This window comes from Ranitomeya imitator, chromosome 1 (genome assembly GCF_032444005.1).
Source record: "Ranitomeya imitator isolate aRanImi1 chromosome 1, aRanImi1.pri, whole genome shotgun sequence".
NCBI classification, from domain to species: Eukaryota; Metazoa; Chordata; class Amphibia; order Anura; family Dendrobatidae; genus Ranitomeya; species Ranitomeya imitator.
In genome coordinates this window covers 780847695-780864390 of record NC_091282.1, presented here as the reverse complement: position 1 = coordinate 780864390, position 16696 = coordinate 780847695, and the positions used below count along the sequence as shown (strand labels likewise).

Genomic DNA, 16696 nt, shown 5'->3' with positions numbered 1-16696 from the left:
CGTCACAAAATTGTCAATAAAAACAACTTGGTATACCACATAGTTTGCGCAAAAATACCTTGTAGAAGAAAATGACAAATTTATTATAAATCCATGAACCACTAAATTCAGCCAATTGGCTGGTCACATTAAAAGCCACATAAAATAAATGCGCAAAAAGTCCCAACAGTCAAGTTGATTAGCTCCAAAAACATATGGAGTTAGAACGATTGATGCATAGAGTCCCCCACGCTGAATAGATTTGGAGCAGCTGTATATAATGCCTGATATTAGTGTTACCTCTAAGATCAAGATGCTGGAGTCCGTGGTGTAGAATTCTTCTCTGAACATAGTGGCAGCCAGAGAAAAGAAAAATGCTTTTCAGGAGCGCGGTCCCGGCCGGTGACACCGAGTCAGCGTCTCGCCCTCTTAGGCATGCTGTTCGACACCCGTCAGTCGGGGGTTTTTCTTCTCGAGGAGAAGCGGGCAATTCTCCTTACAGAGTTCGCTCTCTGCATGGCCCTCGGCTGCCTTCCTTCCGTTCAGCAAGGAAGGTCCTGTGACGCATGGTGACAGCATCGGAAGCATTCCCTTTTGCGCAGTTCCACTTTAGACCACTTCAGCAGGCCATCCTTTCTCAGTGGGACACGTCTGCGCTGTCTCTGGATCCTCCGATCCGGCTTTCTGTCCGATTTCTAATAGCCTCTCAACTGGTGGCTGTCATCCCCTCTCATTCCCCAGGTCCGGTCCTCCCATGGCAGGTGGTGACCATGGTCACCAGCCTTCCTGGCTGGGGCACGGTTTCTCGCCATCCGTCAGTGAAGGGGGCGTTGGTCGGAGCAGGAGTCCTCTCTGCTGATCGACACCCTTAAGATAGAAGCCATTCTTCTGTCCCTGAGTAACTGGGAAAGGCTTCTCAGAGGTCTGCCAGTCAGAATCCAGACGTCCAATGCCTCGGCTGTGGCATATGTCAATCACCAGGGAGGGAATCAGTCTCTTGGCAATGGCGGAGGTATCCAAGATCTTCCTCAGGGCAGAGGCGACGGTTTCGGCACTATCCGCAGTGCATATGCCCGGCGTGGACAACTAGGCCGCAGTGTTTTTCTCTGCCACGAGGGCCTTGCGGCAGGAGATTGGTCCCTGCTTCAGGAGGTCTTTCTTCAAATTTGCCTTTGATGGGGAACTCCGGACGCAGATCTCCTGGCGTCCCGACTGCTTAAGAAGGTTCCACCATTTGTTTCCAGGTCCGCGATCCTCTTGTTGTGGATACCGATGCTTTGGCCATTCCTGGGTCGCAATTTGTACTTCCCCATCTGTTCCTCCCTTCCCTTTCTTCCCAGGCTGTTGAAGATCAATGCGGAGGGAGATTGGCCCAGAAGGTTCTGGTTCACTGAGATCACCAATCTCCTCGCGGGCTCCCACTGGAGGCCCCCAGACAGGCCAGATCTTCTGTACCAAGGACCGATCTGCCACAGAGTTCTTGGTGGCTCAATTTTACAGCTTTGCAGTTGAAACCTTCCATTTTGGCCGTTTTCTCAAGGCGGGACTTGATGCTGGCCTTGCCCTTAGTTCTCTAAAGGGTCAGATAGCAACCCTTTCCATTGTTTTTCTGAAGTCCCTTTCAGAAGTCCTTAGCTACTGGCTATTATTATTATTATTATTATTATTTATTTATATAGCACCATTGATTCCATGGTGCTGTACATGAGAAGGGGTTACATACAAGTTACAAATATCACATACAGTAAACAAACTAACAATGACGGTCTGATACAGAGGGGCGAGGACCCTGCCCTTGCGGGCTTACATTCTACAGGATTATGGGGAAGGAGACAGTAGGTTGAGGGTTGCAGGAGCTCCGGTGTTGGTGAGGCGGTAGCTCCGGTGTTGGTGAGGCGGTAGCTCCGGTGTTGGTGAGGCAGTAGCTCCGGTGTTGGTGAGGCGGTAGCTCCGGTATTGGTGAGGCGGTAGCTTCGTTGGTGATGAGGCAGCAGCGGTGTCAGTGCAGGCTGTAGGCTTTCCTGAAGAGATGAGTTTTCAGGTTCCGTCTGAAGGATCCGACTGTGGTTGATAGTCGGACGTGTTGGGGCAGAGAGTTCCAGAGGATGGGGGATATTCGGGAGAAGTCTTGGAGGCGATTGGATGAGGCGCGAATAAGTGTGGAGGAGAGAAGGAGGTCTTGGGAGGACCGGAGGTCACGTGAGGGAAGATATCGAGAGATTAGTTCAGAGATATATGGAGGAGACAGGTTGTGGATGGCTTTGTAGGTCAGTATTAGCAATTTGAACTGGATACGCAGAGGGAATGGGAGCCAGTGAAGAGATTTGCAGAGGGGGGAAGCGGAGGAGTAGCGAGGAGAGAGATGGATTAGTCGGGCAGCAGAGTTAAGGATGGACTGGAGAGGTGCAAGGGTGTTAGCAGGGAGGCCACAGAAAAGGATGTTGCAGTAGTCAAGGCGGGAAATGATGAGGGCGTGCACAAGCATTTTAGTAGATTGGGGGTTGAGGATAGGACGGCTATCACGGTACAAAGATTTATATCCGTCCCGGTCGTAGATCAGAACTTTTCTTCAAGGAGTGGCGCATGCGGCTCTCCCATACCAGACTCCCGTGGATCCCTAGGACCTCAATCTTGTTCTGGAGGCTCAGTGGGGTTCTCCCCTTGAACCTCCCCATGAGGCCTCACTGTTTGTTCTGTCCTGCAAGGTGGAGTTTCTGGTGGCCATCACCTCCATTAGGCGCGCCTCGGAGTTGGTGGCTCTCTTCTGTCGCCCCATTTCTTGGTTCTTCACCAGGATAAGGTAGTTCTACGGCCTTCGTCGCCTTTTCTTCCCAGGGTGGGGTCCTCTTTTTACTTGAATAAGATCGTCCTTCCCACCTTTTGTCCTGCTCCGACCTATTCTCTGGGGCGTTCGCTGAACAGGCTAGACCTGGTCAGGGCAGTGAGGATCTATTTGTCTAGGACCACCTTCTTTAGGAAGACGGTCCGTCCTTTTGTCATTCCAGACGGTACGCGAAGAGGCCTACCGACCTCCAAGGTTACGATTGTTCTCTGGATCAGACCTGCCATTCTGGAGGCTTACTGGGTCAAGAACAGAGTGACTCCTCCTGGGATTAAGACTCACTCTGCCCCGGGCAGTGGGTGCCTCCGGGGCGGTACATCATGGGGCATCCGCCCTACAACTTTGCTAGGCGGCAACCTGGTGTTCCGTTCACTCATTTGCCAAATGTTATAAGCTCCATACCTACGCTTCGGCAGTTGCCAGCCTAGGCGGAAGGATCTTGCAAGCGGCAGTGGTGAGTCCTCCGACCTGAATGAAGTTTTTCTGCTGTTCCCACCCCAGGGACTGCTTTGGGACGTCCCATGGTTCCTTTGTCCCCCAATGAGGCGATAGAGAAAATAGGATTTTTGGTTGCTTACCGTAAAATCTGTTTCTCGGAGCCTTTATTGGGGGACACCGCACCCTCCCAAGTTGAACAGCTCTGTTTTGTTGTGTTATATTGTTAGTTTGAGTTTCCTATCTTTACATGTTGCTTCTCCTACTGCATTCTCACTAACTGAATATCCTACTTCCTGTCGGTAGGGTATATACTGCAGAGGAGGAGCTAACTTTTTTATTTGCATAGTGTCAGCCTCCTAGTGGCAGCAGCATACACCCGTGGTTCCTGTGTCCCCCAATGAAGGCTCCGAGAAACAGATTTTACGGTAAGCAACCAAAAATCCTGTTATCACGCATTATATACAGCTGCTCCAAATCTATTCAGTGTGGGGGACTCTCTGCATCAACCTTTCTAACTCCATATGTTTTTGGAGCTAATCAACATGACTTTTGGGACTTTTTTTCGCATTTATTTTATGTGGCTTTTAATATGACCAGCCGATTGGCTGAATGTAGTGGTTCATGGATTTTATAATAAATTTATTTTCTTCTACAAGGTATTTTTGCGCAAACTATGTAGTATATTATACTAAGATTTTAGAAAACCCAGCATTTTTGGTGCAAACTACGGGATGGTAGTGGGGCACTACGCTCCCTCCAGTCTGGTCTTACAAGTTGCCCATGGCCACAGATTCCAGTTAAAAACTTTGCAGTAAGGGGTTTGGGTGTGTGAGTGTTTCTTTGCAAGCGGCAGAGCAGATGGCTCTGCAACAGCCGGCTTGTGTGAGGTAACACAGAGCCAACAGCATCAAATGCCTGGCATCCCTCGGCATGCACTGCACTGTGGTGCAGTTGCCCTCGGCAATCGGTCTGGTGTACGGTTGTTTTGACGCCCTAGCTGCTATCCAGAGGATGCCATGTGAGGTTCATTTTGTGAGTTTTTGGACATTAAATACGTTTGCTTTAAACTTTCCTGAGTCACTGCCTCATTACTGCACGGTGTGAACACCACTGCACTACAGTGTATATAATGATCCTGCCATATACCAGAGCGCTCCCAGCACGGTGCAGCCGTGCAGACATGATGTTGCCCTGATCTTTCATCATCACAGGTAGACATGGTATTATCTACAGCTGTCGTATATGATTTTATTGATGGATCCAACCAATGTCAAGGGAACACTTTTGATATGAAGCAGGCGCCCTTCACCCCGGTAATTACTTGCAGAGTTGTAGGATATGATCTTCTCTGGAGAGAAAATACTAGATATGTGATGTTGGGGAGAATCTTTAGGGGATAGCGCTTTAAATTCGGATACATGTAAGGGAGTTTAGAGCCGTCATTTATGGGAGTGGAGGGCATCCAGTCTGCATTAGGTCTAGGAGCAGGAGCTCTACCACGTTTTTGTTCATGTACAGAGGCTGAAATGTTGTTCGGAGCTTTCCATTATACAGTGATTCCATTTAATTTACATTATTGTTCAAAATACTAGCTGTCCAATATGACTAACCAGATTAATCAGTTTTTGGTATAAATTTGATTACCACATATTACACAATTTACCAGTTGGTGCAGTAGATTCTAAGAAAACCACCAGACTCCACATTTATGATCTGCAGGTTTCTAAAGGTACCTTCACACTAAACGATATCACTAGCGATCCGTGACGTTGCAGCGTCATCGCTAGCGATATCGTTCAGTTTGACACGCAGCAGCGATCAGAATCCTGCTGTGATGTCGTTGGTCGGGGCTAGAAGGCCAGAACTTTATTTGGTCGCTGGCTCTCCCGCTGACATCGCTGAATCGGCGTGTGTGACACCGATCCAGCGATGTGTTCGCTGGTAACCAGGGTAAACATCGGGTTACTAAGCGCAGGGCCGCGCTTAGTAACCCGATGTTTACCCTGGTTACCATCCTAAAAGTAAAAAAAACAAACGCTTCATACATACCTTCCGCTGTCTGTCCCCGGCGCTGTGCTTTCCTGCACTCACTGTGAGCACAGCGGCCGGAAAGCAGAGCGGTGACGTCACCGCTCTGCTTTCCGGCCGCTGTGCTCACAGCCAGTACAGAGAAGCACAGCGCCGGGGACAGACAGCGGAAGGTAAGTATGAAGCGTTTTTGTTTTTTTTACTTTTAGGGTATGTGCACACGTCAGGTTTTTTTCCTGACAAAATCCGGAGAAATATGCCAGAAAATCGCGTTTTTTTCCGCGCGTTTTTCGCGCGGATTTTTTGCGTTTTTTTTTTTTCCTGAATGCATGAAATCCGCAGAAAATCCGCAAAAAGAATGAGCATGGCCATTCTTTTTGCGGATTGCGTTTTTTTTGCGGAAAAAAACGCATACATCTGCACAAAAAATGCGGAATGCATTCTAAATGATAGGATGCATAATTTGAGCGTTTTTTATGCGGATTCATAGCGTTGTTATCGGGAAAATCCGCAAAAAAAAACGCGAAAAATCCGGACGTGTGCACATACCCTAAGGATGGTAACCAGGGTAAACATCGGGTTACTAAGCACGGCCCTGCGCTTAGTAACCCGATGTTTACCCTGGTTACCGGCATCGTTGGTCACTGGAGAGCTGTCTGTGTGACCGCTCTCCAGCGACCAAACAGCGACACTGCAGCAATCCGGATCGTTGTCTGGATCGCTGCAGCGTCGTTTAGTGTGAAGGTACCTTAAGTCTGTGTATTCGAATAATGAATTGAAGGGGAAAGTGTTCACAATAATAGCAGTGAGATCAATTAGTGCGGTCAATCATTCTGTGAAGATACAGGTGTGAATCAGGTGGCCCTTATCATAGGGTGAAGCCTGGACATGTTGTACATGCATTTCTCCTTGAAAGCCTGAGAAATATGGGTCACTCCAGACATTGTACAGAAGAGCAGCGCACTTTGGGTAAAAAGTTGATTGGAGAGGGTAAAGAAGTGCAGACAATGATCAGTTGTTCAGCTAAAGTCATCTCCAATGCTTTAAAATGGAAAGCCAAACCAGAGAGACGTGGAAGAAAATGGAAGACGACCATTCTAATGGATGGAAGAATAGCCAGAATGGCAAAGGCTCAGCCAATGATCGGCTCCAGGGTGATCACAGACCGTCTCATGTTACCTGTGAGGACTGGGACAGTTAGACGTCTGTGTGACGCTAATCTTAGTAAGAAGTCCCCACAAAGTCCCACTGTTATAAAAAAGACGTGTACTGTAGAGGATACAATCTGCCAAAGAACACATCAACTGGCCTAAAGAGAAATGGAGAAATATTTTATGGACTGATGGAAGTAAAATAGTTCTTTTTGGGTCCAAAAGCCGCAGACAGTTCATCAGATGACCCCCAGACTCTGCATTCAGCCACTGTACACTGAAGCATGGAGGTGCCAGCATCGTGAGATGGGCATGTTTCTTTTACTGTGGTGCCGGACCTATTTACCGCACACCAGGGACCAGTTTGCCTATATTACAATACTGGAAGAGGTCATGTTGCCTTATGCTGAGGAGTATATGCCCTTGCAATGGGTTTTTCATCAAGACAATGACCCTAAACACAGCAGTAAATGAGCAAAATCTGGGTTTCAGTCCAACAAAATTGGGGTTATGAAGCGGCCAGCCCAATCCCCTGACCTTAATCCGATAGGACACTTGTGGGGTGACAGAAAAAATGCAGTTTCTGAGGCAAAGCCAACAAATGCCAAAAAATTGTGGGATGTCATCCAAGCGTCCTGGGCTGGAATAACAGGTGACGAAACAGAAGTTGGTGACTCTGTGCAACATAGATGTGAAGCAGATCTAAAAAAACTGGGTAACAACTAAATATTAGGTCAGTGATTCACAGGAATGAGAAATACGCTCAAAAGAAAGTATATATTGTGAGTTTGTAAAGACAAATGCAGACACTTCTATTTTTTTTTTTTGAACAGCACGATGTTCATTTTTAGTTTTCTGTAAAGTAGATAATTTTTAACTACCGTATATACTCGAGTGTAAGCCGATCCGAGTATAAGCCGACCCCCCTAATTTTGCCACAAAAAAACTGGGATAACTTATTGACTCGAGTATAAGCCTAGGGTAGGAAATGCAGCAGATACCGGTGAATTTCAAAAATAAAAATAGATGCTCCATACCGTTCATTATTGCCCCATAAGATGCTCCATATAAAGCTGTGCCACATATAATTCTCCATATCATTCATTGATGCCCCATAGATGCTCCATATAAAGCTGTTCCACATTTAATGCTCTGCACCGTTCATTATGGCCCCATAGATGCTCCATAGAAAGCTGTGCCCCTTATATAATGCTCTGCACCGTTCATTATGGCCCCATAGATGCTCCATAGAAAGCTGTGCCATATATAATGCCCTGCACCGTTCATTATGGCCCCATAGATGCTCCATAGAAAGCTGTGCCCCATATATAATGCTCTGCACCGTTCATTATTGCCCCATAGATGCTCCATAGAAAGCTGTGCCATATATAATGCTCTGCACCATTCATTATGGCCCCATAGATGCTCCATAGAAAGCTGTGCCATATATAATGCTCTGCACCGTTCATTATGGCCGCATAGATGCTCCATAGAAAGCTGTGCTATATAGAATGTTCTGCACCGTTCATTATTGCTCCATAGAAAGCTGTGCCCCATATAGAATGCTCTGCACCGTTCATTATGGCCCCATAGATGCTCTATAGAAAGCTGTGCCATATATAATGCTCTGCACCGTTCATTATGGCCCCATAGATGTTCCATAGAAAGCTGTGCCATATATAATGCTCTGCACCGTTCATTATGGCCCCATAGATGCTCTATAGAAAGCTGTGCCATATATAATGCTCTGCACCATTCATTATGGCCCCATAGATGTTCCATAGAAAGCTGTGCCATATATAATGCTCTGCACCGTTCATTATGGCCCCATAGATGCTCCATAGAAAGCTGTGCCATATATAATGCTCTGCACCGTTCATTATGGCCCCATAGATGCTCCATAGAAAGCTGTGCCATATATAATGCTCTGCACCATTCATTATGGCCCCATAGATGCTCCATAGAAAGCTGTGCCATATATAATGCTCTGCACCGTTCATTATGGCCCCATAGATGCTCCATAGAAAGCTGTGCCATATATAATGCTCTGCACCGTTCATTATGGCCCCATAGATGCTCCATAGAAAGCTGTGCCATATATAATGCTCTGCACCGTTCATTATGGCCCCATAGATGCTCCATAGAAAGCTGTGCCATATATAATGCTCTGCACCGTTCATTATGGCCCCATAGATGCTCCATAGAAAGCTGTGCCATATATAATGCTCTGCACCGTTCATTATGGCCCCATAGATGCTCCATAGAAAGCTATGCCATATATAATGCTCTGCACCGTTGATTATGGCCCCATAGATGCTCCATAGAAAGCTGTGCTATATAGAATGTTCTGCACCGTTCATTATTGCTCCATAGAAAGCTGTGCCCCATATAGAATGCTCTGCACCGTTCATTATGGCCCCATAGATGCTCTATAGAAAGCTGTGCCATATATAATGCTCTGCACCGTTCATTATGGCCCCATAGATGTTCCATAGAAAGCTGTGCCATATATAATGCTCTGCACCGTTCATTATGGCCCCATAGATGTTCCATAGAAAGCTGTGCCATATATAATGCTCTGCACCGTTCATTATGGCCCCATAGATGCTCTATAGAAAGCTGTGCCATATATAATGCTCTGCACCATTCATTATGGCCCCATAGATGTTCCATAGAAAGCTGTGCCATATATAATGCTCTGCACCGTTCATTATGGCCCCATAGATGCTCCATAGAAAGCTGTGCCATATATAATGCTCTGCACCTTTCATTATGGCCCCATAGATGCTCCATAGAAAGCTGTGCCATATATAATGCTCTGCACCGTTCATTATGGCCCCATAGATGCTCCATAGAAAGCTGTGCCATATATAATGCTCTGCACCGTTCATTATGGCCCCATAGATGCTCCATAGAAAGCTGTGCCATATATAATGCTCTGCACCGTTCATTATGGACCCATAGATGCTCCATAGAAAGCTGTGCCATATATAATGCTCTGCACCGTTCATTATGGCCCCATAGATGCTCCATAGAAAGCTATGCCATATATAATGCTCTGCACCGTTCATTATTGCTCCATAGAAAGCTGTGCCCCATATAGAATGCTCTGCACCGTTCATTATGGCCCCATAGATGCTCTATAGAAAGCTGTGCCATATATAATGCTCTGCACCGTTCATTATGGCCCCATAGATGCTCCATAGAAAGCTGTGCCATATATAATGCTCTGCACCGTTCATTATTGCTCCATAGAAAGCTGTGCCCCATATAGAATGCTCTGCACCGTTCATTATGGCCCCATAGATGCTCTATAGAAAGCTGTGCCATATATAATGCTCTGCACCGTTCATTATGGCCCCATAGATGCTCCATAGAAAGCTGTGCCATATATAATGCTCTGCACCGTTCATTATGGCCCCATAGATGCTCCATAGAAAGCTGTGCTATATAGAATGCTCTGCACCGTTCATTATTGCTCCATAGAAAGCTGTGCCCCATATATAATGCTCTGCACCGTTCATTATGGCCCCATAGATGCTCCATAGAAAGCTGTGCCATATATAATGCTCTGCACCGTTCATTATGGCCCCATAGATGCTCCATAGAAAGCTGTGCTATATAGAATGCTCTGCACCGTTCATTATTGCTCCATAGAAAGCTGTGCCCCATATATAATGCTCTGCACCGTTCATTATTGCCCCATGGATGCTCCTTATAAAGCTTTGCCATATATAATGCTGCTGCAATAAAAAAAAATCACATACTCCCCTCTCTTCGTTCAGGACGCCGATGCTTTCAATATTTACCTGCTCCTCGTGCGGCTCCGTCTCCAGCACTGACACTCAGCAGAGGGCGCTTACTGACTACGTCACCACGCCCTCTAACCTGAGCGTCACTGCTAGAGGACGCTAGAGACGGAGCCGCACCGGAGCGAGGAGCAGGTAAATATCGCGCAGCGCTGCGCTGCCCTTACCTGCTCCTGGCGTGGTCCCTGCTGTCTCTGCTTCCCCGGCGCTGCGGCTTCTTCCTGTAATTGTGCGGTCACAGTTACCACTCTTTTACAGCAATGAATATGCGGCTCCACCCCTATGGGAGGTGGAGCCGCATATTCATTTCTGTAATGAGCGGTGCCATGTGACCACTCAGTACAGGAAGTATCTGCCGCGCCGGGGAAGCAGGGACCGCGCCGGGAGCAGGTAAGTATAATTACACAGCCCCCCCCCCTCCCCCGCTGACCTCCCGATATATGACTCGAGTATAAGCCGAGAGGGGGACTTTCAGCCAAAAAAAAATGGGCTGAAAATCTCGGCTTATACTCGAGTATATACGGTACATTTCTCCATGTTTTGATTTAGAAAACAGTGTGCAATGTTCCCAATGCTGGAAGTAAAAACTAGTATAAAGATTTTGTGATTAACTCATGTTTTTGAACACTACTGTACATAGGACTGCACCTGCCATGAGATACAAAGGTCTGGGCATCTTGTGATTAAACAATGTAGTTTTTTCCAGGAGTTGGGGCTTATGTTAATTTTTTACCCCTTTCCTCTATTCACTTTTTTCTGTAGGATCTGGGACGAATCGAAGTCAGGAGTCCAATCCTTTCTTGGCCCCCCGCTCTGCTGCAGTTCCCCTTATCGCCACCTCTTCGCTAGGATCCGGCTCGTCGGGGCACCTCCTCATGAAGCCGATATCAGAAGCGCTACCGACATTCACGCCCCTGCCCATCTCCTCCGATGCCAGTGCCGGGGCTGTGTTGAAGGACCTCTTAAAGCAATAAACTGGTCTGTAGCGGGGACTCCAGAGCATGTAGCACTTTATATATAAAAAAAACATTATTGTATATAAGAAAAGCCAAAGAGGCCTTCACTGTACAATACCAAGACTTTATATTTAAGGAAGACTTGGCCCGCAGCAGCCTGGACATGTCTGGCGCTCAGTGCCCGGTGGTGTCATGTGATTTACTATTGCACACTTGACTCCAGGGTAATGGTAAATTCAGTATGGTTAATTGGTTGTAAGTAACCAGCCACAACATAATGAGACAGGGCACAGGCGTCCATGTGAGAAAATGACCCGATATGTCACGATTTCTGTAAGGGAATGTGGTTATACAATTGCAAAGAAAAAAAATATGCTTCCACTGAGATGATTCCACTCAGCTGAAACATGGCACCCGTGGGCTCATCATGTCACATGGGTTGTATTTTACTTTCAGCGCCAAATTCTGCCAAAGTACCTGCAGTGTTGTTACCCCGCTCGCCAGCAGTAAACGCTCTCTTGGCGATATAGTTTTTATGCCCCCCCTTTTTTTTTTTTTTTGTGGAGAAAGCTTAAACTTAATTGCAAAAGGAAGAAGAAATAAAAAGTGTAAGACTTAATAGTTCATGGATATGACTAAATATTCAGGTTTAATGCATAAAATGGTATTAAAGGGGAACTCTATGCAAGAAGTTGCCCTATGAATGTTTACCTTCTGGGTGGTTATAGGGGCCCTCCATTGCCTCCATGTATATCTATGGCAAGAGGTGAAGGGGCGGAGTATGACACGCAGGGAACGCCAAAAAGTCTTGTTCCACCCCTTGTGCGCTGCAGTAGACATCATGCCGTGTCCGTCATCTATAAAGCGTTCATCTACATCCGCGGCCGATGATGATTTTCAGCAACGTAGTCTCCTGCTGGACGCTATCTTTTCCCTCCTATTCTCCTATTATGTCTCTGCTTCATTGCTCTTTAATAGTACAGAGTTTGAGATCAGATCTTTTTCACTTGATTTGATTAGGTTTGCGCAACTTTTATCTTGTGTTTTCAGCCACTGTATGTAAAACTTTGATGTTGCCACTCACTGACAGCAAGCAGAGGAGGGACTTGGAAAAACATTAGGAATTGAAATTTTGGGGTTTTTTTTTTGCTTCATTATATACTCTTCAGTGGACGGTAAAGCTACTTTACATCATGGCACCCACAATCTGCTGTTGCGGGTGATGAGATTCCTGTAAGGATGATTTTGGTAGATAAGCCCCTCTACGTCAGTGATAATTGTACACCGGGATTACATCGTATTCCTGCGCCCCGTCCCCTCCTCACTGAGACATCAGAAGGTTTCATGCTGCGTTTTGTTACGCCTGTATATTAAGAATGTTACATGGTTCTAGATATATTGTATAATTGCTGCAGTCGTGTGAATACTATGTATGGAGAATAAATTAATGATTTCATTCGTGTCCTGTGTATTTTATACAAGATCCTGAACCCGAGGCAGTGGAGAAACATCACATAGAGGTGCGTTCAGAGGGAGGGGATACACATAGGAAAATCTTCAAGCTTCTGCCATGGTCGGTACAGGTGTAGCCCTATGTAAAACCGCAATGAGTTATAGCCAAATCGTCCCTTATTCCCAAATAAAAAGTTCAGTAAATCCTCACCCACAAAAGTACTATCGTTTAAAAGAAAATCAATTAGCTCATGTGTTGGGGGGGAAAAAAAACACTACACTTATAGCTTTTTTTTGGGTAACTGCTCAACCCCAAAAAAGAGGCAATAAAATGGATCGAAATAGTGAAAACACCCTGAGGTGGTACCAGTAAAACTAAAGCTGTAAACACTAAAAAAAATCTAATCATACAATATTCCCAGTAAAAACAAAAAAATTGACTGAATTTGTTTTTGTTCACCAAACCTGAAATTTTTCAGTACATTATGTGGTAAAATTAATGGTTTGATTCAAAGTTACAACTCAAGTTATGGCTCTTGGAAGAAGAGGACAATTAAGCACAAAATGAAAATTGAGCCAGTTAATATATTTTTAAGATGTACATTTTTTTTTTATTACTCAATTTTTTAGCGCCATTTATTTCATGGCGCTTTACATGTGAAATGGGCAAATATAGACAAGTACAATAAACATGGGCAAAACAAGGCACACACAAGTACAGAAGGAGAGAGGACCCTGCCCGCGAGGGCTCACAGTCTACAGGGAATGGGTGAGGACATACTAGAAGAGGGTAGATCTGGTTGTGAGGTGGTTTATTAGACTGAGGATCACTGCAGGTTGTAGTTTTGTCGGAAGAGGTGGGTCTTCAGGTTCCTTTTGAAGGATTCCTTGGTAGGCGAGAGCCTGATGTGTTGGAGTAGAGAGTTCCAGAGTATGGGGGAAGCACAGGAGAAGTCTTGGATGCGGTTGCGGGCAGAAGAGATAAGTGGGGCGTAGAGAAGGAGATCTAGAGAGGATCGAAGGTTGCTTGTGGGTAAGTACCAGAAGACCATGTCTCAGATGTATGGAGGAGTCAGGTTGTGAATGGCTTTGTATGTCATAGTTAGGGTTTTGAACTGGAGCCTCTCGACAATAAGAAGCCAGTGAAGGGCCTGGCAGAGAGGAGAGGCTGGGGAGTAGCGGGGAGACAGGTAGATTAGTCGGGCAGCAGAGTGTAGGATGAATTGGAGTGGTGCCAGAGTGCTGGAGTGGAGGCCAGAGAGTAGGAGGTTGCAGTAGTCGAGGCGGGAGATAAGGGCGTGCACTAGCGTTTTTGTGCTTTCATGGTCAAGGAATGCACTGATCCAGGAAATATTTTTGAGTTTGAGCCGGCAGGAGGAGGCAAGGGCTTGGATAAGTGGCTTGAAAGAGAGGGCAGGGTCGAGGATCACCCCGAGGCAACAAACGTGTGGGACTGGGGAAAGTGAGCAGCCATTGACATTGATGGATAGGTCTGGTGGAGGGTTATAGTGAGATGGAGGAAAGATGATGAATTCTGTTTTGAGGAGGAGAAAAAGATACGTGCATACAAGGCGCACACCCAATATCACAAGACAATGTTGAAATTATGTGCAATATTTATTAGTAGACATAATAAAACCATTAAAGGGAACCTGTCACCCCGTTTTTTGAGATTGAGCTATAAATACTGTTAAATAGGGCCTGCACTGTGTGTTACTATAGTGTATGTAGTGTACCCTGATTCCCCATGTATGCTGAGAAATACATTACCAAAGTCGCCGTTTTCGCCTGTCAATCAGGCTGGTCTGGTCAGGTGGGCGTGTTCACAGCGCTCTTTTCTTCCCCAGCTTTCCGTTGGTGGCGTAGTGGTGTGCGCATGTCCAGAGTTCCGACTTCCCTGCGCCCACGTGAAGACACAGCGCGCGATCTGCGCTGTAATCCCTTGCATCGGTGGGGGCGGCCATCTTCCTGGGGCCGCGCGTGCGCAGATGGAGTGCTCTGCTGCACGGGGCTTCAGGAAAATGGCCGCGGGATGCCGCGCGTGCGCAGAAGAGATCGCGGCGGCCATTTTCCCAAAGCCGAGTTTGCATCTCGGCTTTGGGAAAATGGCCGCCGCGATCTCTAATGCGCACGCGCGGCATCCCGCGGCCATTTTCCTGAAGCCCCGTGCAGCAGAGCACTCCATCTGCGCACGCGCGGCCCCAGGAAGATGGCCGCCCCCACCGATGCAAGGGATTACAGCGCAGATCGCGCGCTGTGTCTTCACGTGGGCGCAGGGAAGTCGGAACTCTGGACATGCGCACACCACTACGCCACCAACGGAAAGCTGGGGAAGAAAAGAGCGCTGTGAACACGCCCACCTGACCAGACCAGCCTGATTGACAGGCGAAAACGGCGACTTTGGTAATGTATTTCTCAGCATACATGGGGAATCAGGGTACACTACATACACTATAGTAACACACAGTGCAGGCCCTATTTAACAGTATTTATAGCTCAATCTCAAAAAACGGGGTGACAGGTTCCCTTTAAAAGACAAAACACATAGCCAGAAGTCCCATATAACTATGACATATCAATACAATGTCAAGGCAAAGTGCAGCATATATATGAAGTCTCACACCGGGCGTCCCCAGGGAGACTGAAGAAAAAGGAACTTAATGCAAGATCACAATAAATCCTGATATAGAACTATTGTATAAACCCCTCTTAGCAAGTAGAAAAGTGAGCAGTTCCCTGGTTGTGTAAGAAATGGAGGAACGCTGAAAACAATTGCAAAAAGAGAGGGGAAAAGAGAAAAAAAGAGGACCACCAGGATGATAGAGCCACCTGATTTACCAGATGAATCAGTGAAATGGGCGTCAGGGCATGAAGTCCAGGGGTCAATAGCCAAGGGACCGAGGCGATGTGGGGAGCCCACGCGTATCGCTGCAACCAGCAGCTTCGTCAGGGGAAGTGGATGAATTCTGTTTAGTCCATGTTCAGTTTTAGAAAGCAAGCAGAAAAGAAGGCTGAAATAGCAGACAGACATTGTGGGATTTTTGGTCCGTAAGGAGGTTAGGTTCGATCTGGATAGGTAGATCTGTGTGTCATCGGCGTAGAGATGATACTGCAAACCGTGGGATTCTATGAGCTGTCCCAGGCCGAAGGTGTAGATGGAGAAGAGTCTGGGTCCTAGAACTGAGTCTTGGGGAACACTGACAGACGGGGCGAGGTGAGGAGGTGGTGTGGAAGAGGGAGACACTGAATGTTCTGTCTGTCAATGAGGAGATCCAGGATAGGGCCAAGTCTGTGATGTCAAGATATGAGAGAATCTGTAACAGGAAGGAATGGTCGACAGTGACGAAGGCAGAAGACAGGTCCAGGAGAAGGAGGACAGAGTAGTGTCGCTTGCTCTTGGCGGTTAGTAGGTCATTGCTGACTTTAGTTAGGGCAGTTTCAGTTGAGTGATGCTCGGAAGCCAGATTGTAACCGGTCAAAGAGGGAGCAGGAGAGGTGGGAGGACAGTTAAAGATGGACGTGCTGTTCCAGTAGTTTTGAGGCATAAGCGAGAAGAGATATCGGGCGATAGCTAGACACAGATGATTGGTCGAGGGATGGCTTTTTGAGGATGGGTGTGATCGAGGCATGCTTGAAGGATGAGGGGAAGGCATCATTTGTAATTGAGAGGTTGAAGGTGTGTGTTAGAGTTGGGATGAAGACTGTAGCGAGGATAGGGATGAGGTGGGACAGGAGCAGGTCAAGCGTGCAAGTGGTGAGATGTGATCTTGAAAGGAGGGTGGAGAGCTGACATGATGGTGGAGAAGCTGGTTTTGAAGGAACAGGGTTGGGCAGCTAAGAGGGGCATTCGGAGATGAGAAGTAAGTTTTGTTTTGCGGCAGTCAGCGTGGACTTGAAGCTGGTAAGGGACTGCTTGTATGCAATGAAGTGCTTGGCAGAGCGGGATCTCTTCCATCTCCGCTCAGCGACCCTGGAAGCCCGTCTCAGTTCTTTTGTCAGGCTGGTCAGCCAGGGCTGTCTGTTGATTGTACAAGTTTTGCT

General features: G+C 46.8%; 1 protein-coding gene across 1 annotated transcript in view; it reads left to right on the top strand.

Annotated features, from left to right (window-relative positions):
• TRIP11 (thyroid hormone receptor interactor 11) overlaps positions 1-12662 on the top strand; it is a 93146-nt gene extending 80484 nt beyond the window's left edge. Inside the window, exon 21 of the mRNA XM_069736834.1 lies at positions 11010-12662. Within this exon, the coding sequence (XP_069592935.1) occupies positions 11010-11221 (212 nt within the window). The 3' untranslated portion in view covers positions 11222-12662. The remainder of the gene's footprint in view (positions 1-11009) is intronic.
• Positions 12663-16696: the final 4034 nt, after the last annotated feature.